Below are 27,763 nucleotides of genomic sequence, written 5' to 3' on the forward strand. Positions count from 1 at the left end.
ATTAAAGAATTTTAACCCTGGATTAACCCCACTCAGATTTTTATGCAGAACAATGTCCAATGGTAGTTTACTTGTTAGTATTACAGTACTCTTCTTTGTTTGTGAAAATCATCGTTGGTTCTTAAGGGTCAACATGATTGTTTAAAACATTTATCACAGATAGTAATCAAACAATAGATTCTGTTATCATAGCAGCTACACTCTGTGAAAGGATCCCAGTCCCACTGATGTCCATGACAGAAAATGAACATTTTTTACTCTGTTGTTTCCTTCAAAACAACACACTTTGCTAAAGGGTTGTCCTGATTCACAATTACAAACCTTAAGGGTCAGTTGTTGACCACTTAATAAAAAGTTTATTTAAATATTTATAGTAGAATAATATAGTCATTTCCTTAAGTTTACTTTCCTGAAATGTATTATAAATTTTTTACCTATGAGTGCTCATATTATAAATTACAGGTGTGATTCTCATTATTAGTTATGTTAGGTGTTTCCTTTACAGAACATTTCATATCAAATATAATTCAAGTTGTAATGAACTTTTTAACATTGAATTTGTAATCTTTCATTAGTTTGCCTAAAACCCCAAATTTTGTTTAATAATTAATTTAACTGAATTGGTGAATTTATTATGTTAGAAGCATATATAATGCCTATGTTGTAAAAAAGAATTTTCTAATGCCTGGAGTAAAGTATCTGTTTTCCATTCATGGCACATGGCTCTCTTTTTTTGTGTTTTGTGTTACACCGCACTATAATTATCTGCATATTTTACCTCTATGCTGCTTAAAAACAGTATGCATTCAATATTTTTCATAGAGAAGAAAATTTTGGAATAGAATAGTGGTAAGGACCATTTAGATGAATTCAGTACAACATGGAAAAGACCCAATGACATATGCAACCCACAGGCCAGGTTTCATCTGCATTTTTGTGCGGTGAACATATGGATTCAGATTAGCAGAATCTTAAATTCTCTTTAAAAACAAAAATACTGAGATACTTTCCATAGCCTACCAAAACTTCAGATACCAACGTTGAGAATCTTACTCATGGTCATTTTAAAAGCAATAGAAGAGAGATTGTAAAAGGACCTGTTGCTGGAAGAAGAAAATTGCAAATAGGAAGAAAAGGCAAGAAAAGAGGCAAGTGCCAAAAAGCATGACAGGAAAGGAAGAGATGAAAGGGAGAAATACAGTTAGTTGATCTATAAAGGAGGAGAATGTACCACCAAGCAATGTTAACATAAAGTTATGGAAATTGATACTAAATACTGATTAAAGCAACTAAGCAACTATTTCATAAGGCCTACTTTCTGCCCTTCAATTTTGACTCATGCACGCTTACCTCTAGGCTAGATTGTATTTCTGAATTTTCACCTTGACCTTCATTCTAAATTTCAGAAATCTCAGTTCATGTAGTTTTGGAAGAGATGTATCTACACCTCTACTAGAAGAGAGTGTTGCAATTTAATATATTGGAATTTGTTTTGTTGCTAATTTTTACAGGTTAACATGCCAATATGCTTATGTCCTTATTTTTTTTTTCCTTATAATATAACAGTTGCCAGCAGCAGTAGCATAACAACACAGTAGCTGTTACACATTGGATTTTCCTTCACATTCTGCTAAATCTTGCTTTCAAGAACCATTAGCTATTCTGGTGTGGTCCAAAACAGAGCCAGCTAAAGCCTTGCCCCTTGCAGTTTTGAAGGTGACTCTGATGTTAATTAACAAAAGGGATCCCTCTCACAGTGAAAATTTGATCAGAAACCTTGGGTATTTTACAGCGTACTGGCAGTACATTTGCTCCCTTGAATACAATGTGATTTCAGGTTAAGCAAAAGCTGACTATCTCTTTTATCTTTTTTTTGTAGCTACTTGTAGTACACACATGGAAGCTGTTGCTGGAAATTTTGTTCTTAAATTGACAAAAACAGGGGCTATTACTCAGTATTTCATTATGTAGCCACTTACAATAATTTTGTTTAATCTCTCAGACTTTCAAGAGGGAGCTGAAAACAAAAGAACCTGTTATCAGGAGTGCGCTTGAGACTGTGCGGATCTTCTTAGCAGAGCAGCCTGTGGAGGGACTGGAGAAGCTCTACCCGGAACCAAGAGGTAATTGTTGAAAGAACAGGGTAACAACACATTGCTGGAAAGATCAGTGATCATCAGCGATGATTAAATAAATTCTGCCAGCCACTGTGAAAGCATTCCTTTTACACTCCAAGCTGAATGTCAGTATTCAGAAACTAAGCTAAAAATATAGATGAAAGAAACCCTTAGCGATCCTTCTGAACACTGTGGCACTAAATAGACATGCATATTTATAAGCAGATTTTGAAACTGGCTTTCAACCTTCAGGACCATTTGAGATCTGAAAGCTGCAATTTAACCTAAAATTCAACTTGTAGTCTCAGTACTGCAGAAGCTCCCAGATCCTCTCAATTGCAGCAAAAGTTTCACAGTGATTAATGTTTATGTATGTGCAGAACTATTTTGCTGAATCAAGACACAGTCAATAAACTTTTAGCTACACCTTGCATGTTTAAAAATGCTTTTATGTACCCAAACACATATTTTGGTGATCTGTATGGTGGCAAGATTTAAATTTGTTAAGAGATTTTCAAATGCGAATACATTAATAAAATAAATTTCACAGGTTGCTCAATAGTTTCTTACTGAGCTTTGATGGTGACTATTTTTGTTCTAAGGTAGAATATGTCTTAAAAACCTCTTGACTTTCACATATAGAGCTGTCACCTGAGGAAAGAGCCCAAAACATCACTAAACTTCTCCAAAGGCAAGCAGATGATGTCAGAACCGAGTGGGATAAGCTGAATCTACAGTCTGCCGATTGGCAAAAAAAGATAGATGATGCTCTTGAAAGACTGCAGGGGCTTCAAGAGGCAATGGATGAACTAGACCTGAAACTACGCCAGGCTGAAGTGTTCAAGGGATCCTGGCAGCCAGTGGGGGATCTGCTAATTGACTCTCTGCAGGATCACTTAGAAAAAGTCAAGGTACGTGTCAGTATATCAGTATTTCTGAGCATCAAATAATTGGCTTGTTCTTTGTATGAATCCCCAAATCAGGAATTATCTTTTAAAATGAGAAATTGATAGTTTTGTATCGTGGTCGTTTATATTAAAAAAAAAAAAAAAAAAAAAAAGTACATATAAAGAGTTTTATAATTCTGCTGTTAAAATGGAATCAAATCAACACTGAGAATGTAAGCGGTTAATATGGGTAAAGAGCACTACAGGAATGTGTAAAGATCCTCAGCATACTCACAATTAATTCAGGAGATGCATAGTTAACAATAAAGAAAGCAAAATAGGATAGGAGAATATATGATTAAAAGTATAGAAAATTAATTCCGTTCTTTAGTATAGTTTTGCAAGTATGATGAGTACATAATTGTCTCTATACTTGTAGCGTAGAAGTTAATCTGAAGTGTATGGTTTTGCTGCCTTATTTGATAACTAGGCCTCATAACATAATATACTTTAAAAATCCCCAACAACCCTGGGAAAACTGTCATTATTTTCTATAACTTAAAGCTTATCTGCTATCAAGGGTTGTTTCATAAAATCATTGCTTACTGAGAAACTTGTGAAGACTGACTGCCATGGCCAGGCTTTATAAATACTGCAGGATTCCTTTAGATAGAGCACAATAGAGGCAGTTGCCATTTTGATAAGAACAAAGTGCCTCTGTTCCATTCATATAAATGGGAATCATCAGTCATTTTGAAAGAGACCTGATCTGACTGTTATTTTCTCTAGTAGAACATTAGGATCTAAAAAAGAGGAAGTAGAATGACTAATGGCAAGAAAAAATGCCTTTTAAAATCAAATATAGTTTATTAAAAAAAAAAAGTCCATGAGTTTTAATCACACAAAGTTTAATGAGTGTCCTGTACAAATATACAAGACAAATGAAGTATTTGGTAGCTGAAAAATTTGTTTATCTTCATTTAAATTCATAAATGAACAGAAAAGATCTATTTATAAATTCTCAGAAAGTGCCTTCTATTATAGCCATGGATTTTTTTTGTGATTTTGAAGAAGATATTCTGAACAGAAACACTGAATCCGCGATATTACTGGAAAACAAAGCAAGTTGCTTAAATCTAAAGCTGTGACCATAATAGTTGACTCCATAATTATAGTGCTGAATCCCGCTACAGTTTTTGAAATATCCCAAAACTGTCCTAGAAGACATAATGAAGTTCTAGTAACAGCCATGACAAAACATAAATCTTTACACTTATGAAAATCCAGAGGCACTGTCAATTGGTAGATGTCTGTTTATTCCTTCTGAAGTCTTAATATTGGGGCCAGACAGAAACCAAGACTTCTGTTCAAGATTTTAAATTAGATGCTACTACCTACCCCCTGATTTTCATCTGATTTGTACCATATTTACTTAACAGATTTATTAATATAGGCTATCATAAGACCATACATTAAGTTTATCAGCTAAATGGTAAATGAAAAAACATACAGAATATGTTAATATCTTATAAGCTATAACTTTTCGTTTCATATATGGCAATTAAAGCCTGCAGGATACACATATAGGGTGATATCGTGCTTTCAGCACCCTCTAAGTGATCATAATTAGCTGAGGTAATGTAAGAACACAATAGGCCAAACCCCAAATAATATTAACTGAGTAATACAATAATTGTCCCAAAATGTGCTGTCTAGAATGTATGTATTGCTCTAATGAAATGTAATTCCAACATAGATGCTGAAGACAAATGCATGTACTAACTATGCAGTGTAAGCATGTTTGTGAAATTAGTAACTACCAAGAAGGCTACAACTGTGTCTGCAGTTTGAAGGCCTATATAAAACTGCATGGGCTTAGGTTTTGTATGTTCTACTTCAGTTTTTCATGACATTCATATTTTTTCTTAGAGTGAAATCTATTTTAGAAAAGTTGTAAATCAAGACCAATAATTTATGTAACTCTAACATAGAGCATGTAAATCCTTAAAAAATTTTCAAATTTGCATTTGTTACATGTGAACTGGCTAGACTATAGAAACTTTAATCTTGATCCTTTATATCCTTAGCATATTTACCTAAAGTGTACAAAATATACTCAACCCTAGCCTTAGTTACTGGGTTGAATTTTTCAAAACCTGAAAAAAAGGGTTTAGCATAATTATTATCTGTGATAGGGTCAATAAGTCATGTTTAAGCCCGTTTTTATGTTGAGTGGCGAGTTCATGTGTTGACAGTAAATTCATTTCTGTTTTTCTCCCTGCCTTGATAAGTTTAGATGTAACCATTATTTCTATGTAATTTTATTACTATGTAACTATTATTACTATGGCAGTAATAATGGTCAAATTTAGTCAGTTTTTGTCCCCTCCCTGCCTTTTGTTTAAATGAAACCCAAAAAACTAGGAAGCTATTTTTTGTGTTTCATTTTCACACCTATCAAAGATGGAAGAGAAAGTTTATATTTTGGCTACTTGAGTACAATAAATTAAAGCAAATCTAGGCCTTTCTACAAAATGTAATGAATATTTATTTATTTCATAAGACCTTAACAAATACATTAAAAAAAAATTCAATAATGGTATTATATTCATAGTTACTTATAAATAAATTTGTTGCTTTGAAAGAAAATTAGTTACTAAAAGAATTTCTAGTCTAATACCTGAAAGTCTTAAAGATTAAGAAAGTTAATATGTGAACATTTATAAAAAAGGGTATGTAGAATTACCCAAAAGCATTAGCCAGGTGAGCAACAGTGTCTAATTCACATGTGCTACAGAAATGAACATTATTTCTAGTCTAAAGTGGAGTCCAGTGATGGGAAGAGTGAAGGGGCAAGAGACATTTCTGGTAGAGGGACAAGTAGAGGTAGGGGGAAGAAAGTTTCCACCTGCTCAGCACTGAACTGATTCCTCCCACATCCTAGTTGACAATTCCAGTCTATAGGCCCAGTCCCTAGCTCCAAAACTGCAGTAATCCCCAAAAATGCTATATGAATATGAGAGTGGAAAATGAGTTAAAAGCTGTTGTGTAATTCCTAACGTGCAATTTTAAAATTTACCTTATAATATTCAAGACTGGGAGAATCACTCAGACATTTGACTCAGCTTTTCAGATTTTAGATACCTTTGATATCTGTTATTTGGCCTGTATGAGATGGTTTAACACATGCCTGGTTACTACTGTTTTCTTCCTTCTCCTCTTAGTAATTGATTCACTTAAAGGTTAAATACTTTTCCTTTGAAAACGATTCAATTAAAAGGTAAATTTGTTAAAGACACAAGTTACACAGTTTTCTGTTAAAAGTTATTAATAAACAATAAGGGTTTTTTTCTTTATAAATTATATTATCAGCCAAACATGATCAAATTGATATACTATACATCTCTCATCCTTGCTCTGGTTTTTACGATGTGTATCACAATGACTGATTATATTACAGTGTGAGAGAGAGTACCTATTACTCTCTATACATCTAAGCACCCCAGGCACCTTCTGAGCAGATCTTTGAAACATTGGTCACATGGGATTGCATTTCTTGCAAATCCTTCTCCTAATTGGGATCACAGTAGCCTTCCAATACCTACGCCGATGAATAACTTCCTAGGGAAGGAGTTTACCAAGAGCCATTTGTTATTGTTCTCTTTAGTTATAATTGCTGGAGCTCTTAAGGTCGTGATGTAATGTTGAACTTGCACAGAATAACTGATCTTTGATCAGTGTTAATGGATTATTATTACAGATCCTTGATCTATATTAATGTATAATTGGTATTCATCTCTGAGTCTGACAAGAGATAGTTTCACACACCTACCCCAAAGAATGCAACCTAGACTACAGATGATCTATAATCAAAATATTCTTCAGACTTCCACACTGTCCTCTGTTATTCTCCCTTTTTTATCTCTCATATGAGTGAACTTATCTGCAATCTGAAATATAACTTGCTTTCTTAACACACATTCTTTTTCTCTTTCTCTTCCAAGTATACCTTTCTGTCCATTAAACTACAAACCATCACTTAACTGTCTTAAAATCAGTTCAAGACCAAAGAAATCTATTACATGTCTTCTAATAACCATTGGATGGTCATTTTGATTGTAGTTCAGATCACATTTTAGACATGACCTGGGATTTATACTTCTCTGTGCAGCAAATTCAACAGATGCTTTCTGCTTGCAGTCACTAACAAAATTTTCTGCTTTTCATGAGAATACCTGGAACACTTAGGCTCATATAGGACCACCACTCAGTTTTTATACTAGAATTGTCCTAGTATGCAATTGATATGCAATTATACATGCCTCATCCATTCAATATCTTATTCAAAGACCCATTCCAGGAACTGGCAGCAGAACCACCTTGCCTCTCTTTCTTCCCAAAAGACTCCTTTGTTCCATAGTAACCAAAAAAGCTAGTGTGCAACAATCATTACATGTCATGCTGATACCTTCTCACTGTTTTACTGTCTGTCTGTAGACATCAGCTGAGAAATACCAGTGGGAATTAGTACCATTAGGAAGTTTTAGATTTTGATACTTTTACACTCTGAAAAATTCTTTTTTAAACGAGAAGCCACTATTTTCAGATGTTGTGCACAGAATTTTGAGTCTGGGAAGGTAATTTTAACAGTGTCGTATATATGTTACTAAAGGTAGTTCAGCTATCAAACATAATTATGAGTGCAGAATGCATAGAACTTTCTTATGCCAGTGATATTCTAACATATCACCAGTGGCATATAACTGCTTCAGTTTTCTGTCATACACAACACTCTAAGTGAACACCAGAACTTCTAGACTCCATGGGTGATATAACTCTTTTCTGATATGTTTTAAACCACTGTAAAATGTAAAAAACCCAAAACAATCAAGGACAGGCAGTAGTGTCTGTGGTTTCACTAGTTCAAACTAGAAGCAAGTATCTCAAGAAAAGTTGAATTGTGTAGTCCTATTTTCAATTAACTCCACTCTCTTACAGAATTATTTGTTCTCCTTCATTGTCACATAAAGAGGGCACCTTGACTCAATATGATGATTGTTAACTGTAAAAGTAGAACAGAATTTAGTGACATAAGTCTTCTATTTTCCCATGAGCAGTTTTCATGAAAGTCTTAATCTTGCTTCTCAAGAACTGGTTGTTGTTCTTGCAGATTCACTTTTACAGTTATGAACAAAGCTGTTACATGGGAAGACTATGAACTTTGCATATAGATTATGTATTTTAATATATTTAATGTAACAAGTGTATTCACAAAGGCTGTAAGTATCCTTTTAAAATCCTTTGTCACAGCCTATTTACAAATTTAATACAATTTCTACTAATTATTTTCTACAAAATTGTGAAACAAAAGGCAATGAGAAATTCACAAGTACTGTGTAAGTAACCCTTTTTTTCTAAGATGTCAGGCCTGAATTATATGCTGTTTATTTTAGACTTTCTTCACCATAATTGACAGTTGTAGCCATTTGTATGTCAGTGACAAACATTCACTGGAAAGTGTCAGCCTGAAACTTCTTTCTAATTTGTAAACTGAACAGAGTTTGCAATTATGCATAGATCAGAAATGAACTGATCTGCTCATCATCTACTCCAAAATTACTTTCTATGTGCACTCAATCTTTTTGTCCCTAGTCATCTCTTCTCTAAATGAGACAAAAAGTAAGACAACCCCTTAAAATAATTAGCTAAATTTCCGTTGTGCTCGTATGTGGCCATCGAAAGAAAAGAAATAGATTTGGCAAGGTTAAAATACCATATTATTACAAACACTCAAATACTGAATCAGCAACCTCAATTACCAAACAATGAATGAGCACAGGCAGTTCATTTAAAGGCGGGGGGGGGAAGAGCCTTATATATTCTTCTGTAGTTCATTTTGGTGCTGTTCAGCTACCGCTGTGCTGAAAAGACATATTTAAGAAAAGTGGACTCTTACAGTGCTATTATGAGGGAACTGTGCTGACAGCTGCCTACAATGGAGATTCTGAGAGCAAAGCGAGTTGTTGAATTTCTAATTTGTGTTCTCATTCGTAGGAAAAAAAAAATCTTCCAAAATTATTTGAAAAGCTTAGATAATAGATAATTTTCTATCCTTCCTGAAGAAAGAATGATTTTTGTAAGGAATTAATAGGGGTCACACACAGGAAAATTAATGAATGACACCTAAAACCAATACAAAAGTCAACATTCATCCCTTTCTCGCCATGGAGGTGTATACTGGACATGAAGAGATCAGTTTTAAATAGATCCATAGACACTATGCAAGAAATAATTACCTGGAAGATGCATTGAATAACCAGAATTTCCAACCAGCTAGATATCAATAGCAGTACTAGAGACATGTTAAAGCAAATTGTGGTCAGACTGTAATATGATACCTATGCTCCTGTTAATTTTTTGCTAACATAATATTAAGCTATACATTAAATTAAGCTAGCAAAGCTCATGCAATCCAGCCTGTAAAGCAAAATGACATTACACATACATCAAACTTCTGAGATCTTTTTTAATTCCCCTTCTTTACTGATAGACTCTTATGTTCCTTAAAAAAACAAACAAACAAAATCCCACAAAAAAACAAAACCAACAACAAAAGGCAATATTTATTTTTCTTATGGATGTCTGAATTTATAACAGCAAATTACTATATTTGGAAGTAAATTAACTTGCCTGACATTGTGAACAAAAATTACTTTTTGTTCTATTTCTGTAATTTTTTCACATTGCCTTGATATCTTCCTGCATTATTCCAAGCCCTGTACCTTTTTTGCTTCAAATTTCTACCACGTGTAATCACTTCTTTTTTTTTTTCATGTGCAACACTGATTGGTTTCACTGCTGTTACAGAAATTTGAGGAGAAAATTTCTGTTCAGCAGAGTTCACGGCAGGCAAGCCTACAGAAGTAAGTGGCCCTAAAGTATTGCTTCAGCAGTTTCTCTTGGCTTTCTGGGCTGCAGTGCATATTGCCGAGTCACATTGAGCTTCTTGTCAACCAACAGACTAGAATGTATTTCAGCAATTTACAAGCATTACTCCCCACTATAACTATACTCCCTATTATTCTTAGATTTAAAAAAAAAAAGAAAAAAAAGCATTCCATATACAAAATTTTGGAGTGTGAACTAAGATTTGATTAAGTATTTTTAAATTGTTTGTGCAGTTAAAAGATGACAGCATCCATTGGTTGACAGCTGAAAAGGAAAACATTTGCCTGCATTGTAGAAGATGGAAGCATTTATATTTTCTTCAGACTACAACTAAAGTAATCACTGTTGCAAATGTTTCTCAAGTTTACCATTTCATACATATATCATTCTGTGATACAATCATGCAATAATTAGTTATGATGTCTCCTTAAACTACTTTGAATGCATATACTTTTTTTCAGTTTATTTTGAAGCCAGCTGTCATCACCAAAGTCTATAATCAATCTAAATTAAATTGTCTCATTTCCTTTAGTAAGTCTTAATAAGTTCTGTGCTGAGCTCTGTGATTTTTAAAAACTAATTAACACAGAATAGCCATTTCCTCCTAATTCATTTACCAGCTTTCCAAAACCCAAAAAGTCATCCCTGAGAAAATTAGAGATGATCTCTATAAACAGCTTTTGTATGTGTGAAATATTTGTAGACTAGAAATTGTTCTAAAATGCTATAAGAGGAGAAGATGATCTAATGACATTCTAGAGGACTTTAAGGTTTTAAATATAAATACAGTCAATAAAAATAAATTCTCCAAAATGGAAAAACCTCTTCAGTAACTGTTTTACTGCCAATATAAACTAAACCATAGAGTATATCAGAACATACTAAACTTTATTTTAAAGTAAACCAAAACCTTATCTAAATTCACATGAAGCACTTTGACATCCTATAGATGTCATTATAGATAACATTTCTGTGAATTTAAAAACCTTGTGGAGTTTGCTGTGATGAAAGCAATAGTTGACGTTTATTGAATTTGTTAATGGGTCAACTTTCAGGATGTTGGAAAACATCAAAGACACTTCAGCTAGCTGTATTACCTAATTGATTGTACAGCATGGTATATTGTTTTTAAGTTTTTTTAAATGTAGCTTTATACAGCAGAGAATTTAGTAACATTGTTTGGTTGTCATTACTGGAGGCAAGTTTAATTTTCTAAGGTTTGTTTTAAATATGAAATTGAGTTAAAAACCATGGAGCGCTTCATCGTGTAGCTGTACCAGCTGAAGTTAGTTCTGTTATGCTTCTCAGCTTGTAGGAGATGAAAGTTACTCTGTTGTGTCCTGTGGTCTCTTAATCTCATTTTAACAGTTTATGAATCAATTTATTTTCTCACATGAAAAGAAATATATTCACAACCGGTTATTTAATATGTAATAGTCATGTATTTGCAACTGATACCAATGTAATCTAAAAGTCTCATCTGCCTTATATTGTTGCTGTGTAGTCAGTCACATAAGATTGAAGAGTTTGTTATGACAATAACTACGGCAATAACCCATATCTAAGACCATTTTAAATACCTGAGGCAAACCACCATTCCTTCTGCTGACTCCTTTTAAAATAAGCTATATATTTCTGATCTCATATTTAGATGCTACCATTTTAATTATAGTGAATATTTTATGGAGACTAGATTACACAAGTTCTTTGTCTATATCAAGCTACCTGTTTTCAGGGAGAGTACAAAATCTTCCTTACATAGGAATAATAAGAAAATGATGAGCAGACAGAGAAGTGAAATCTTGGAGTATTCTTTTAAAATTAAGACTGCCCTTGACCATACTACTTATTGGGCAACAGTGTCATAATTGAGATACAAAAACATTAATGTTGCTTTGCTAAGAACAAACAAAAAATGAGTATTCTTTAATTAACTCTTTGGGGAATCACAACTAGTATGTGAAACAGCCTCCTGAAGACCATTTTGCGTTAAGAACCAGCATCTGGGAAAGAACCGCACCAGATTTTGCCTGAATTGCACCAGATTTGTGTTAATTGTATTAACACAATTATTAATAGACCAGATTAACTATTTTCTCTTTGATTAAGGACCTTTGGACCAAATACTACTATTAGTGTTTCCTTGATTGTGCAGAAAACTTCCTGAACTCTAAAGAAAAGAAGGTGACCAATAAAGACTGGAAATCTTTTCTACCTCCAACCCAGTTTGGTAGAACATGCTATTATTAGATCAACAGATTTAATTTATAGCCAAATTTTTCCTTTTATGAACTCGGTCCACTGATTTTAGTGGGAGCTCAACATGCACATCTGCAGGAATAATTTGACTTTTTAAGTATTGGTAATCTCTGATCTTAGTTTCTGATAGCCTACTGAGAGAACTGACTAATACATGTAAAAAGACTTGTCTGTCATTTTATGCCTCTGAAGTTCAGAATTGAGGTCAAACCAGAATATTTTTAAGAAATTGCTCTTTATCAGTTTATCAGAAATAAGAATGGGACTGGAGCTTTTAGACGGAGAATTAAAAATTAATATTTGAGTACCTAAGTGTCATGGTTATTGCAAGAAGTCTAGCATTTAATATGCCTTTTTGTTTTGTTTTAAGTTTGCCATGTAAACACGGCATATAGATATTAATCTGATGATCAAGTATTAACATTTCTGGACATAATGTTAAATCTGAATGCTCTTGAACTGTTGTGATTCTGTTCAAAAGTCTTCTTTCTCTTATCAACTGGAAATATAAATATTTATCCAAGGGAAAAGAAAATTACTATGTAAGTAACAGGGTTTTCTTCACCTGAGACCATTTTATTCAGGCTTTCCTAAGTGAGTGTGGCTCAGGGAGGTGGGTGGCTAAATGGAGAAAAAGTATATCTGAGGAGTATTTCTAACAGAAATCTGATCTGTGTATATGGTCTGCTATTGAAACATTTCTACATAAAGCAAAAGGACATACCAGAAGTGACTATATAACCAGAGAAATGTATGTTCAGTGAAAGATAAGAGGAGGGAAAAGGGAGGAGGAGTGCTACAAATTAATTTTAATGTTGTCTTCTGTCTGTGAGGGGGCAATTTTTTTCCATGAAGAGAAAACTGACAGTATTACGTTTTTAATGAAATCTTTTCTTAAAACATTGACTCTCTTATTCCTGGGAATGTATTTTGTCATTGTAACTACCAAGTGTGCAGATTCTGTAATGATAATGTTACTATGACATGGGCAAATCAATGAACAAAATAAAATCAATTTTTCAAGCTCATATGCTGGTACACAGTGATTATTTAGGGACTGCTTGAAGTAGGGAGTGCAATGAGTGTTAGATTGCCTGGGATGTCTATCAGCAGCGCATTGTACTATACTTTTCTCATTTTAATCTTTATATATTTAAAGCCTAATATAGTTTTATCCCTTTTTTTTTTTTTCTTGGTCCAAGATTAACCCATAATAAAATCTTATTATTGCTACTTAGTAGTTTTATAGTTCTTCTCGTGTTCCATATAGTATGAGTTAATCTTCTCAGCTTCTTTCTGAGACAGCAATAGAAGTAGTATTATCCCCAATTTACAAACAGAGCAATTGAATCAGTGAAACTAATTGGTCCAGACAGCAATGCCACTCAAATTATTTTTATTCTCTTTAGCTTTTACCTGAAAATTGTTTTATTTCAGCTGGGTTTGATTATCCAGAGGATTAAGAAAGACAGTTTTCAATGGTGTCAGCAGGAGCCACAGCTACTCATTTCCCAGAGCTGCAGCCTGCTGTCCCTCCAGACGTGGCAGGGCAGCCTGTCACCCAGAAGGGCTTCCTGCTGAATGCGTGGGAAGGTGGGCAGTGCTCCTGACACTGCTTCCCAGCCTGTGTCTGGTGCTGCTATAAAAACCCTAGACCAATTTGATTTTTAAAGTTTTATTTAACTGTCTTTTTCAGCATTTTATTTTAGTATAATTTCCTCCTAAATTAGCTTAAAAAGTAAATTGTTCTCACTTAGGCTCTACTAAAATCTACTGTTAGCTTTGAATTCCCTTGTCTGGCATTGTTGAAGGATGTTCTTACCAGACGTAAGTCTAGGAATTACCACCTCAAGATTTTGACTTAGGGTTTCACCCAGCCCCACACCTCACTCATACAGTGGTGATGAAAAAGTAAAGGTGGGAAGTGCAATATTAATTCAAGAATTGGAAAACATAGCTTTCAGCAAAACACTCGAACAGTCCATCTGACCTGCATAAGTCTTCTGGAGGTTAGAGACTGGATGGACTGTAAAAAGTCCTTTCAGCCTTAAGCTCTATGAAAAACTTATTCTCTTGCTAGAGGTAGTAATTGTCAACTTTACGAGGCCAAACATTGTGAAATACTTACATGGTAAATTTAAAGACATGTTGGCATATTGTATGTAAATATGTTAGGGAGAGGAGAAAATAAAGATTTATTTTAAAGTTAAAGTGAATATTATATGCTTTTTGTTAGAAAACACAGGAGGAGTTTCTGAAGCTTCTTGTCTGAATTGTTTTAATGTTGGTTGAGTGTCAGAATACAATCTGTGTCTTAGTAGAGTCTAAGCTAACCTTTTGTATGGCCAAGCAAAGAATCCATGTTTTTCCTCTTGAGCTACAGGGTGTGCTCACTGATGTCTGGAAGATTGAGGTGTTTTGTAATATCATGATACAGCTTTTGCAATCTTTCTGGTTTTAAATGCTTTCTTTTATTCTCAGTGTAATGCTACATTTGCCTCTAAAATACCATGCTGCTTTACAACACAATAGTGATTTACTTTGTAGTAACTATTTGCTGAGGGCACGGAGAACTCCTGTAAGTCTCTGTTGCCTGAGAGATCTTTTGATAAGAAACATGGGTTATTCAGCCTTTTACATTTGTATATATCTAATATACATTTTTCACAAGTTAACTAAAGGAGATAGATGATGTGTTATTAATAGTTTAAAAACAGGTTTTGCTGAGGTTCCACAAGCTAAGCATAGATATTTTTCAAGTGCTTTTATCTTTAACAATGCTAAATGAAACCATACAAAAAGAAAAATTTCCTTTGTAAAAAATTCTTAACTATGTTTTATGTCCTTCATGGAATGTCTGTTAGACTTTCAGATTACACTTTGAAATGCTTCAAGTTACTTAAGAGTTCCTAGGCACTTCATCTCTTGATTGCCAGATTGGCTTCTTGGTTGCAAAGTAACTGAGTAACTGACTTCGATTATGTGGAAAATCGGTGCAGAACTGTTTATGAACACTTTAGCGGTGATGGGCTCTGCCATGTCATGGTTATAGTTGTTCTAGTAGAGTGAATTACAGTCTAATTTTGCTCATTTACTTTTCCCCTTCTGTGAAGGAGAACACAATTTCAGAATAAATGGCGAGGCAGTAGCATAGGTTGTATCTGTTCAGGGATCATAACACTGCATATCATCTGTTGATTTAAGAAAAAAAAAAAAAAAAAACAAACCAAAAAAACAATAATTTACAATAACAAAGTGATATGTCTTTCAGGATACGTGCATCTATTTTTCAGTGTGCTTCTGTTTATTAAATTAGACATCCTAATAATTAAATCTTTTTTTTTTTTCTAGATATAATATTGCCAAAATTATAGCTTTTTCCCTTCAAAGTTCAGAAAAGAAGAAAATTAATACTTGGCATTAGTTCATTTTTCATTTCTTTTGTTAATATTGTAATACCCATATTTTTAAAGAAATACTGAGTTAGTCTTCCAAATTGTAGGAAGTAACTTTGGAAAAATTTAATGTTTTATCACATTCAGAAATACAGAATTTAGAATGGGATAGAATTTAAAAGGGCATTTGATTTTCTTTTGCTCCTGATATCTTCTGTTTGAACTATTTTTATCCCAGAAGAGGTTCTATATTCTACTCCAGTGCATTCTTGCTCGGTCATTTCTGAGTTTATAAAAATATATAGGATGGAAAATCAAATCAACTAAAATCCATTTTGTTTCAACACCACCTGTCCCCAGGAGCACTAGAAGCAAATAAAAATACACTGTGAGTTTGAAAGGAGCTAAGTGTAGCATATTGAGCTAGCAGCTGACAGACCCAGGTTTCAATGAGATTTTGAATGAGAGTACACTAAACCCATCAGAGAAGAAATGGACTTACTTTGAATGAAGAAGATGGAGACTGTTAAACTATCCTGGGTATAAAACGTCAGTTTGTTCCATCTTGTATGGTATTAAATATAAAACCTGACGATATGCTTTGACCCATGAATACTCCTCTACTTGCGCACTAAGGGAGCTGAGGTAGAGAAATGTCAGTGCTGGGAACCTGCTATGGCCCAGGTGTAGGACAGCCACTCACTTTTCTGTGCAAATGGATCCTGCTCTGATTTAGCTGCAGCTGCTGGTGGTATAGAAAGCTCCCACAACACAAGTTCATCTGACACAAGAGAGCTTTTCTCCCAAAGCTATGTCATATTTTTATCATGGTGCCAGATGTCCTTTTCTATCTCTTTCACTGGTATGAGAATTGAGGTTTAATGTAGACCTGTGCTAGTGAGAGATTCTTCTATAATACATGAAGGAATTCTTCAAGAAAATGCCAGGCTGGCATAAGGCCACTGCCCTGTATAAGTGCTGCTCATAAACCAGGGAAACAGACTTTCTTTGTAGGCATGGTTGGCCTTTTCTTGAAATCTGCTTCATGTTAAGTGTCAGAAACATCCATGATGGAACATATAAGGGGATAGACTTTTCATGCTCATAATTGTGGACATGCATAAGTCCTGATAGGATAAAGCCTTGAGTGCCAAATGAGTTGGCAGATGTTATTGCGAGGCCACTCTCTATTGTCTTCAAAAGGTCATGGCAACTGGGAGAGATTCCTGAATCCTGGAAGAGAGCAAGTGTCACACTTTGAGAAGGTCAGGAAGGATGACCTAGGGAACTAAAGATCAGTCAGCCCCACCTCAATCCCTGGGAAGGTGATGAAGCAGCTAATCCTTGAAACCATCTCCAGGCACATGAAGGACAAGAAGGTTCTATTGGAGGGAAGTGGGGTATTACAGTGGTCAATACTGGGTCAATATCATTTAACATCTGCATTAATGAACTGGACCCTGGGACAAAGCACATCCTCAGTAAGTTCACAAATGATACAAAAGTGGGAGGAACAGCCAATACACCAGATGGTTGTGCTGCCATTCAGAGGGACCTTGACAGCATGGAGAATTACACTGAGAGAAATTTCATGAAGTTCAACAAGGAGAAATGCCAAGTCCTGTGTCCTGGAAGAAATAACCCCAGGCAACAGTACACACTGGGGGCTGATCAGCCTGAAAGCAGCTCTGCAGAAAAGGGCCTTGGGGTCCTCATAGACAAAAAAGATGACTGTAAGCCAGAAATACATCCTCATGGCAAAGGCGGCCAACAGCACCCTGGTCTGCATTAGGCAGAGCATTGCCAGCAGGTTGAGGGAGGTGATCCTTCCTCTCTGCTCAGTCCTGGCAAGGCCCCACCTGGAGTGCTGGGTTCAGTTCTGGGGTCCCTGTTACAAGAGCGATACAGACTTCACTGGAACAAGTCCAATGCTGAAGCATTTTTCCTACGAGGGAAGGCTGAGAGAACTAGAACTGCTCAGCCTTGAGAAAAGTCAGCTCGGGATCTTATCAGTGAATGTAAATACCTGATGGGAGGGAATGAAGAAGAGGAGGCTGTACTCTTCTCAGTACTGTCCACTGACAGAACAAGAGGCAATGGGCACAAATTAAAAACCATGGAATTCCATCTGAATACAGGAAGACACCTGTGGGTGGTCAAACACTGGAACAGGTTACCCAGAAATGCAGTGGACTCTCCATCTTTGTAGATATTCAAAACCTGACTGGACATGGTCCTGGGCAACCTGCTTCTCACCAGCCCTGCTCTGAACAGGGGGGCTGAACTACGTGATCTCAAGAAATGCCTTCCAACTTCAGCCATTCTGTGCTTCTGTGTTTCTGTAATAGCAATTTATCTCTACTTTAAGAGTTCTGGGTCTGGTACTTGATTTGTCATTTCCTTTTAGAGTTAATTCAAGTTATTAGTGCATTCAAATGAAATTACATATTATAATAATTGATTAAATCTCTTAGGCTATAACCTGTCTACAAAATCATCAATACAATAAGGCCATATTACCCAGCCACAAAAATAGGAGATTGATGACAAACCATTTGCTACTTACTCATTAGTTTTTTTCTACTTGGAATCTTTTTTCTTTATTTCTCTTTTTAAATTAAAGTGTATTTTTAGAGTTTTGTGAAAAAGAAAACATTACTTGAGTGCATGCCTTTGCAATTATTTTCACAAGTAGACATACAAAAAGTATGTAGAAACTTTTATGCTTTTAAGCACTAATAACAGTAAGAAATTTGCGTTCTAGCCTTCAGTTTTCATACGTGACCAAACCTGCATGCTCTTGAAAAGTTTATTAGAAGTGCAAAACATTTCATTTCTAAATATAGCTGCTACAATGTTTAGCCCTCTATGAAGTCTTGATATGGGCTACCTAAATAGTAAATACCATTGCTGAAAAACTAGGGATGGCCTGTCATGATGTTCAAATTATTGCTTTTTTTTTTTTTTTTGGCGGGGTGGTGGGGGTGGGGGTGTGTCCTCCCTTTTTAAAAGAATAAGAAATGTTTTAAATTCCTTAGATTGAGGCTTGTAAAAATGAACAGTAGAGAAAGAGGATACTATCTACCAAAGTCTTGCATTTACTCTTTCTGGGAGAAACTAGTTTTGGGATCAATTTTTATTTCCCTTATTGTGCTCAAAGCAAATCATAGAGTGTTCAAATCAAAGCCTGGTTTTGTTATAATTGCCAGTCCATAATGTCTGAGAAGAAAAAGTAGAGATTACACCAAGTTGCTTTTAATATTTTAGACATACATCCATGACTGTTTCATCCATAACCAAAAAGATAGAGACTCATTTCCAGAAGCTAGTGTTGAACATTTAAAGTATTTGGTGCACTGGTGAAATGAACTTTATATCCTTTAATTTGTCTTTCTGATAAAAAAAAGGATATTACTGTATATGTACTGCTGGGATTCATGGTCCCTTCTTCCATCAGTATGGGAAAAATTAATGAGTCTTGATCTTTACTGATGTGTTCAGGATGAGGACAATATAGTTATAAAGCAGTATTACACTATAGTTGTAGCATAATTTTTTATACATGGTCTCACAGAGATTTTTCTAAACTCTTAAATGTAAGTGCAAGTGTTGTTAAGGCTACATGAAGGACAAAAGTAACACAAAAACTAATCTGCTCCCAAGCTATTTTTCACTGCAGAAATATTTCAGATAAGTAGGAGCCAATAGGAATAGTGACAGTATTTTAAATCAAAATTGAAAAATTCACTTACTTGTTTTAACTTTGGGGTTTAACGATCGTATAACATTTGCAAATAAGTAATTATTAAATGGTATTGGGTTATTTAGTACATTTTTTAAGACAAATACAGCAATTTTAAGACAAAATCCGTCTCAGTACTTCTGAGGTATATAAAAGAATATATGACTTGGTATATGCATGCTGTTATATTCCTTTTGCCAGCATGGTGAATGCTAGGCAGTGATGATTTCTTGCTCTCAATACGGCTGCATAATTGCTATTTGTTAGTACAAGGCACTGAAGCTGTCTGTTCTGGACTACATCTATATGGTAGGTGCTGGGATGAATAGGAATAAAAGCAGTAGGAGTAAAAAGAAATTTTAACGATCCACTGACATTTTACAGAATCAAACAGTAAATAAAAGTCAGCTTGTATTTTAATTTCTGTCTGCATAAGGAACAAGTACTGTTCTGAGAATACACTTACTCTTCAGAGTGCATTTTCCAAGTGGCATAGTGGAATTTAGTCACACTATTCCATTAACTCCAGTGGGCTAGAAGTTACAGGCACTTGATTTAATTTTTGTTGGGTTCCTGAATTCTGTGTTTGACTTGTTAGTGAGCTGTTGCACATGTGGTTGAGGGAGAGAGGGGTTAAGAAATGGTAAATGTGCATTGTACAGTCAACGTTCCTTCCTGAATTTTCAGTTATGAACTCTGTGATGGAAACTCCCTGAAGGTATATAATATTTCTATTGTTATTGAAATAAGCTTGTGTGCAATTTATTTACTCTTCCACTCAGATGATTCATGATTTTCCTTTCAGACTTCATGGAACTGATTTATGAATCCTTAAAAAACCCAAATCTTTTCATGGCATTGACAAAAGCCATCTTCCTTTGGTGAATTGTTAAATATGAAGACCTAGACCTTTTTTTATTTTATCTCTCTTCTGAACATTGGTCAGCCTTTCAAAGAGGAAGTCATTGCTCTTAGGGATGCTCATAGTGTTAGGAATCACTAAATAAAAGAAAGGAAAAAATCCACCAGTATGGCATGTGAAATGTGGAAGGAAGGACATCTTAACAACCGTAAGTATATTTTAATAGTAATCAAATTTTCATTAATAGAGTTGGTATTCTGGGAAGAGGTGACGGCTATGTGGTGGTTTTCAGTACTTTCGAACAGGATACCCAAAGTACAAGCAAATTTAATGGAAAATATTCAGAAAGGGCCCTGCAAATAATATGGGGGACCTTTGCCCACATATTCTAAAATATGTAAGAAACCAATCTGCAATTAAGACACTAGCCTAAAATCCTTTTGGATTTGAAGTTCCAGCCCTAAATAGAAAATATGTAATGTTAGGAAACACCAGGAGCATAACCAGTAAGAGATTTGGCTTGGTACTGAGCAGAGCCAGTCCAAAACATTGCTATCATAATAGGGAACATTATGAACTAAAGGTCAGCATTTCTGTAGGGACAAAAAATAACCCAGAAAATCCACCACAGCAATGTTAAGTTTTCAGAAAGGAAGCTACACACAAACGAGTAAGCCTGCTGAAAAGGAACCAAAAGGGCAAAGTATGCAAAGTCAGCATGAAGACACTACACTGGAGACTGAAAACAAATCCCTACCATCAAAATGGACTCATAAGAACTAGAAAGATGGGGTGGCTAAAGAAAAGAATAAAGGAAGCTCTTTGAAGCAAAAATACATAGAACAATTGTCATGTTTAAGAGCACCCAGTCACCAGAACCAGATGACTATTTGGTCAAGTGTTGTAACGGAAGTATAAAATAGATGTAACTATTAACAGTATTTCCTTGTTTGAAATTATTTTTTTTATGAGAAATGTAAGGGTGAAAATGTGGTGATAGTTTTTAAATAGTGCATCTAGTCAGGCCTGTGGACCTACAGACCAGGAAATCTGGGAAAGAATATACTATAGAAGAGACAACAACTTGGCTTCTGTAAAAGCAGGTGTGCATGACATCTCCTAGAGTGCCATGAAGAAAACATGAGCATATTGATAAGGGCTTATAGGCCATTTGGCATTCCACAAGGATGTTAAGGTCTTCCAGAAAAGAAAGTAAATTCCTGTGGGATAACAGAAAATGTCTTCATGTGGATAAGTATCCAGTTATCTGACTATTTCACCTTAAAGGTGGGAGACAAAAGGCAGAGGCCAGTTTTCCCAGTGAGGGAGATTACTGATTATGCTCCATAAGGTCTACTCTGTCCAGCACTTATATCAATGATCTGGAAAGGAAAATTAATAATGCAGTGTCACATCTTGTTGATGATACAAACCTATTCAAAGTCTTTAAGATGAGGATAGAGTGCAATCAGCTATAGAAAAACCTCACAGTACTGACAGGCAGCAAAATGACGGCAGATGAAAACAAGTGCTGATAAGTGTCAAGCAAAGCATGTGGAAAAAGTTATCCCAACTCTACATGCACACTAGTGAGTTCTCCTTTAGAGCTTTTAAACATTTTTTTAGCACTCATGAATGAGATCTTGGAATCATAGCAGACAGTCCTCTGAAAACATCGCCTCAATATTCAGGACTGTTCAGAAAACTGAATTAAATGCTAGGAAGTATTGGAAAAGCAGAAAATATCATGATGCCATGATGTAAGTCCCTGTTGTACCCATATCGTGTATATTGTAGGCAGTGTTTTGGATTCCAAATCCAAAAAAACATTACAGCAGATTCCATAAAATGTATACCAGGACAGTGGAGTTTGTTTTGTGTAATTTCACATCTGACAGGTAGCTGTCTGCATGTGACCTAGTTGCCTAGGCTTCCAATATAGTCAATGAAAACCTGTTCATTTCGGTTGTTGCACTTCAAAATGTGATTCGTGCAATCCTGTAGTAAAATCTTATGTTAAGTTCAACTCCTGGTTTTGATTAGCTATTGAATATAAAGGGACAATATGATGAATTGCTCAGATGTAAATACCTATGGATATCCACATTTAATCAAATATATCTTGGTCTTTGATCTTAAACATGGAAGAAAAATTATGATGGAGGGTTTATAGAATCTTCAGTAGCACATAGAAAGTCCATTAGGAATGGTTGATTTCTGTCTCTCATGAACTAAGAATTAGGGATGGTCTCAAGTGTGTCTCAGGCAAGAGGTTTAAAAAAAGATGTTTCTTCAACCTAATTATTGAGCTTACCATAGGGTATTTTGGATGATAAAAAACTATGTTAGTTCAAAAATCAAGTAGATAATGGAAGACAAATCCATCAAGAGCTGATTGACATAGAAATACAGCTTCTGGCTCCAGGATCTCTGAGACCCAAACTGCTGAGCTGGAAGAGTACAGCAAGGAGCAGGGAAGCTGATGCTTTCCCTTAACTTCTTCCCTAAGCAACTATATTGGCTACTATCAGACAAGGAACTGGTCAAGATGAGCTTTTCATCCAAGTGCTTATAGCCACTGTATGTTCCAGACTTTTAATATTTGGTTGGCCAGGGTGTTTGTGTCTTCTAGAGTTCTTGGTAATTTTCCAAGACACTTGAAAATACTTCCTAGCAAGACTGTATGGATCATTTGAAATCCTATCTACCACCTACAGTATCACATACCATTAAAATTCTTTCTTGCATAAGGACAGTTATAATGAAGATAATTTGGGGCTGTTTGTCCTATCACTGTTCACACTGAGAAGTCATTTACATCCTGAGCAATTTAATTGCTTCAGACAGGTCTCCTTGTGGTAGTGGTACACTACTTACCATGTATATTTTTTTTAAAATTATTGTCAAAATAGTTCTCTAAATTTTTCTGACATAATCCTGTGATACGTGTAGTATTTTTTATGCTGAAGGAAAAAAATAGAAAATTTAATCAGTCTTATACTAATTATTTACAATATAAATATTTCTGTAAAATATTTCATACTGATGAAAATCACAATCCATATTTATTTATATTTAGAATCCAGAAATTCTAAATTTCTGCTTCTACAGATGACAAGTGCTGTAAAAGGTATAGAAATTATTACTATTAAACTTGTTTGAACACTTGAAAAAAAACAAAAACTCACATTGTATTTCACTTACTCTAAAACAAAAACTTAGCTCTAGACACCTGTATGTTGACTAGAGAATGGTTGTCTGTGACAAACTGTTGCTTAACACAGCATTAACTTTTTAATCATACAGTGTCATATGCCAAATCTTTCTATGGATAATTTTTTCTTCTCTGTCTACAGTTTTTAATTGTAAGCTTACTGGCATTAATTAGCTGTGCATTGACCAGCATTCTTTTTTTATTGTTGCCGTTTCTTATGTTTCGATTTGTCAATAACTCTTTCAATTCAATTCAATGTTTCAATTGTCAATTTTTCAATAAAAATGCTAGTAAAAGTTCAGACTTAATACTAGAATGCAGAATATCGAATTTAAAGATGGTGAAAAAGCTGCTGTATTTTGTACATTGGAAAGTTAGTGTAGCATTGCCCAAATCAGTATCTTTGCAGCAGAGAAAGCAATTAATAAAGGCCTCAATTGAAAAGGGGGTGGAAGATTTTTTTTTTTACTTCCACATGTATTTCTATAATTTATTTCTTTTCTTGAGACTTGCTTCTGTGCCTTAGCCTTTCTGCTCTGTTAAATAACTTACATTCAAAAAACATGTTGACTAATTATGAAAGACCTTCTATTTCACCTCAATTTAGGTATAATGATTGTGTGATTTACCTAATCATTTATGTCAGTCTTCAAGTGAGACCAGTACTTTCAAGTCAACACTGCAGATGCAAATAATTGGTCTGGAATCAGCCAGATACTTAAGTATATGTTTAAAAACAAGTGGTTTATAAGCTCGAGCGTGTGTGCTTTCCCGAAGCAATGAGGTTTTCAATCAAAGCCTTATCCTACTGCCATACAATTAATGGAAAATTAACTTGGTTTAATGCAGGAACTGTATTAAAGTGCATCATAGTGTGGGAACTGATCTTTACATCCACTGATCTGCATTTATTTTATCAGCGGTTTTTATTTTATATAGATACATTTATGATATTTTAAATTTTTATTATATTTTATTATTTATTATATTTAAATATATAGAAATATATACACATTTATGTTTATATATGATGTGGGCATTGGTACGCTAGCTGAGGGGTATTTTCTCATCTTGGAAACCCAGCAACACTGGAGGAACTGAGCTGACCATCCCAGGTATAAGCCACAGTCACAGCCAGGGACCTTGGGACACTGAAACTAAGAGATCACAGAAAAGAGCAGTAAATAACTATTTGCAAGTGAAGTGTTCACACAGTGGTGTATATATATATATCTCTTCAGCCTTTGAGGCCTTTACCTTACAAGAACAAATGTTTATTTTTAAAGCATGTTATTTGTTCGCAGAATTCAATTACTAACTAAAATGATCAGGGTAAGCACATGAATGACTCTGTGGGATAAAACCAAACATGCAAGCTCTTTTCCTTTTCTTTTTATTGCAGACCTTGCTCTGCACTACACTGTAAATCAGTATTCTCTCCAGTAACATCAGTTGTGTTCCAGTGGAATAAAACATCTAAATGGAGAAGTCAACTGTTATGTCATGATCTTAATGCATGCCTCTTCTCTCACATCGTGGCACTTGCATCGTTCTCTGCTCTTTCCCTTACAAATTGCACGTCACTTCTGGTTGTGTATTTTACATATTTATCGCTAGAGTCATTCACTGTACATGAGTGCCACTTAAGTCAGTCTAACTCTTTATGTTGTAGGGCAATTTAACATAATTAGTTGAAGTCAAATCTCATTTTGAAAGACATTTGAGGAACAGTTTTTCAGTGATGTTTATCTTTAGTGCAGTTCAAGGCATTCTAATGTCTTATGAATGTCTTCATGCTATTTACTCTTAAGGTTCACTGAGATCCTGGATGGGCTTTTTTTGACCTTATTTTCATATTGATATAAAGATTACTAGGCAGTAATTTCAGGTTATTTGATGATCAAAAATGCTGAGAGAAAGCAGCTAGAAAGCAAGTAAATTAACCTGCTTTTGTGTGTAGACATCATGTGACAATAAAAAGTGCTCCTGAAAATGACAGAATTTGTCCGTTAGATATAAATCATTCTTGCATTTTGACATATTTTATCACGCTGAAGATTCATAAATGTCTCCTTAGAAAAGATAGATATGGCACAGTGTAAGATCCGCATAGATATACTTTTCTTTAGGTACCATAAGAGTCATTGTACCCTGAATTTATCTGAGTTTACTCAGATGCATCATGGAAGCATCATCATCACGTTGTTGCTTTTAAAATCAATAAACTTGTAACAGCTTTTGATTTTCACATACATTACTGAAATTATTAGCTAGACTGTCCTTATACATAGTTGTAAAGGTTGTGTTACAAGATGCATTATTTTATTTTTTCTGAAGTATGAGTCATGTAGACCAGTTTGGGATTCATAGTAAAAAGATCTCTATTTTTGTACTTCCCATTACTAACCTTTTATTCGTAACAAAAAAGATATCCAGGATAAGATCATAGTCTTAATATTTTTATCATTTCTTCTCTTTTTTTTCATTTCTTATATTTGGGAACAGCACTCTTCCTCTGTATTCATGTGTTTTCATGTATTTTCATGTGTTAAACATCACTTATCACTCCCATTTACCCTGAGGAACACGTAAAGGATGAGGCAAAGGTTGCAGTGGGAGGGAAGCTTGTTCTGCAGTGCACATCACAGTGGGTATGATCATTAGAGATTTGGCTTAACTGACTGAAAATTGCTATGAAGGTTCCAATTCTTTATCACCTTTTCATCACCTTCTGAAATGCTGGGCCTTACCCTTGAGTCCTAAAGTCCATATGAAATTATACAAAAAGACTGTTAACTGTATCATGACACAAGTACACTCCTTCCTTCCAGCTTGACACAGAATACCTTTTACATTACCGATCAGCTGGTAGCAGAAACAATAGTTTTTGAAGTTAGTGCTTATCTTTATTTATATTTCATACACACAGGTTTATCGAGCAGAAATTGTACCCCTTAAAGAAAAGGTTCATCAAGTGAATGAACTCGCTCACCGGTTCACTCCCTCTGATATTCAACTCTCCCAATACAATCTCAGCTGTGTGGAAGACCTGAACACAAGGTGGAAAGTGCTACAGGTACATATCCTATACCTTTTTTTTTTTTTTTTTAATGCTGCATTTAAGTAAATATTTTTTATATCTGTTTGGTTTATTCTGCTTATTTTATTTCTGCTTGTTTTTTCCCTGCAGAATAGCAACAATAGTGTACTAAGGAATAAAAGAAGTAGGTTTACAGTGATTGTGTCTCTGTGAGAAAATAGGACTTAAAGCTGATGCTGTATTTTCATATGGTTCTGAATACTTTATCAAGTAGAAATTGGGTGACCCAATTTTTCATACTGTTGAAGTTCTCATACAGTTAAAATACTAGTTTATTTACCATTTAATATTAATATTTCACAATTCTTGCTGCCAAATACGTAATGTGATCATTTCTTTTAACTGACTTACCCATGTTTTACAGATATTTTCATGGTGTATATATAAGATTCACATAAGAGACTTTACTTCTGCTGCTTATTCCTTTTACTATTGTTCAAATAATTTTCAAGAGCACCAGTTTTAAATACATTCTTTATAGGCAGATTAATGATTCTGTGCAGTGGAACCTTTAAAGTCAGACCTGTAGAATCAAGTATAAAGTTATTACACACGTTCAGGTAAATAGCAGGACTTGATACTTCCATTAAAGTTGTTCAGAAAGGGATTTTATAAATTGAGCTCTAATGCAGGAAAAATATTAAGATATATTATGAAATTAAGGTGAACATCAACTATAAGTTATAAATACTGAAACATTTACAAATTCTTTGGATTTTTTTGTCTACATATATATCACATTTTAGATTATTTTGTGTTATCTTGTAATAACGACTTCAGATATGTATAATTTTTACCAAATGCACTGTCTCTTAGCTTAGAATTTGAGGAACAGTGTGCATGAGAGAGAATACTTAAGCATGCATGCACTCGTATATAGTAATAAAAGTCCCACAACAGGGGAGTAATGTTATGATTAAATGAATGTAAATGCAATTAAATTAACTTCATTAAGTACTGTATAAAACTAATTATTTTATTTTTGCTACATCACTGCTTCACATTTTGAAATTGTGTCATTCTATTCACCTTAATATTTCATAAAAATGTAGAAGTATGGAGGTTAATAAATAGGTTTGCCTTCATTGTAAAAACTGAACATTAGCAATGGACAAAAATGAACCAATTCCCTCTTGTCCTACATATAGATAAAAGATCATAGTGCTGTCAAATCTAATAGTCAGTAAGAGGTTATTGCTTCTCCAAAAGAAATATCACAGTTCTGTGACATCTCCAGTT

At 34.6% G+C, this 27,763-nt stretch overlaps 1 protein-coding gene across 9 annotated transcripts in view; it reads left to right on the plus strand.

The window, feature by feature from the left end:
* Positions 1-27,763, plus strand: part of DMD (dystrophin) — a 1,208,865-nt gene that overhangs the window by 1,016,836 nt on the left and 164,266 nt on the right. For all 9 annotated transcript variants that reach the window (XM_074905425.1, XM_074905436.1, XM_074905445.1 and 6 more), the window contains 3 exons: positions 2,003-2,123; positions 2,760-3,028; positions 26,354-26,500. In XM_074905425.1, the coding sequence (XP_074761526.1) occupies positions 2,003-2,123; positions 2,760-3,028; positions 26,354-26,500 (537 nt within the window). The remainder of the gene's footprint in view (positions 1-2,002; positions 2,124-2,759; positions 3,029-26,353; positions 26,501-27,763) is intronic.

This window comes from Athene noctua, chromosome 1, assembly GCF_965140245.1.
Source record: "Athene noctua chromosome 1, bAthNoc1.hap1.1, whole genome shotgun sequence".
NCBI lineage: Eukaryota > Metazoa > Chordata > Aves > Strigiformes > Strigidae > Athene > Athene noctua.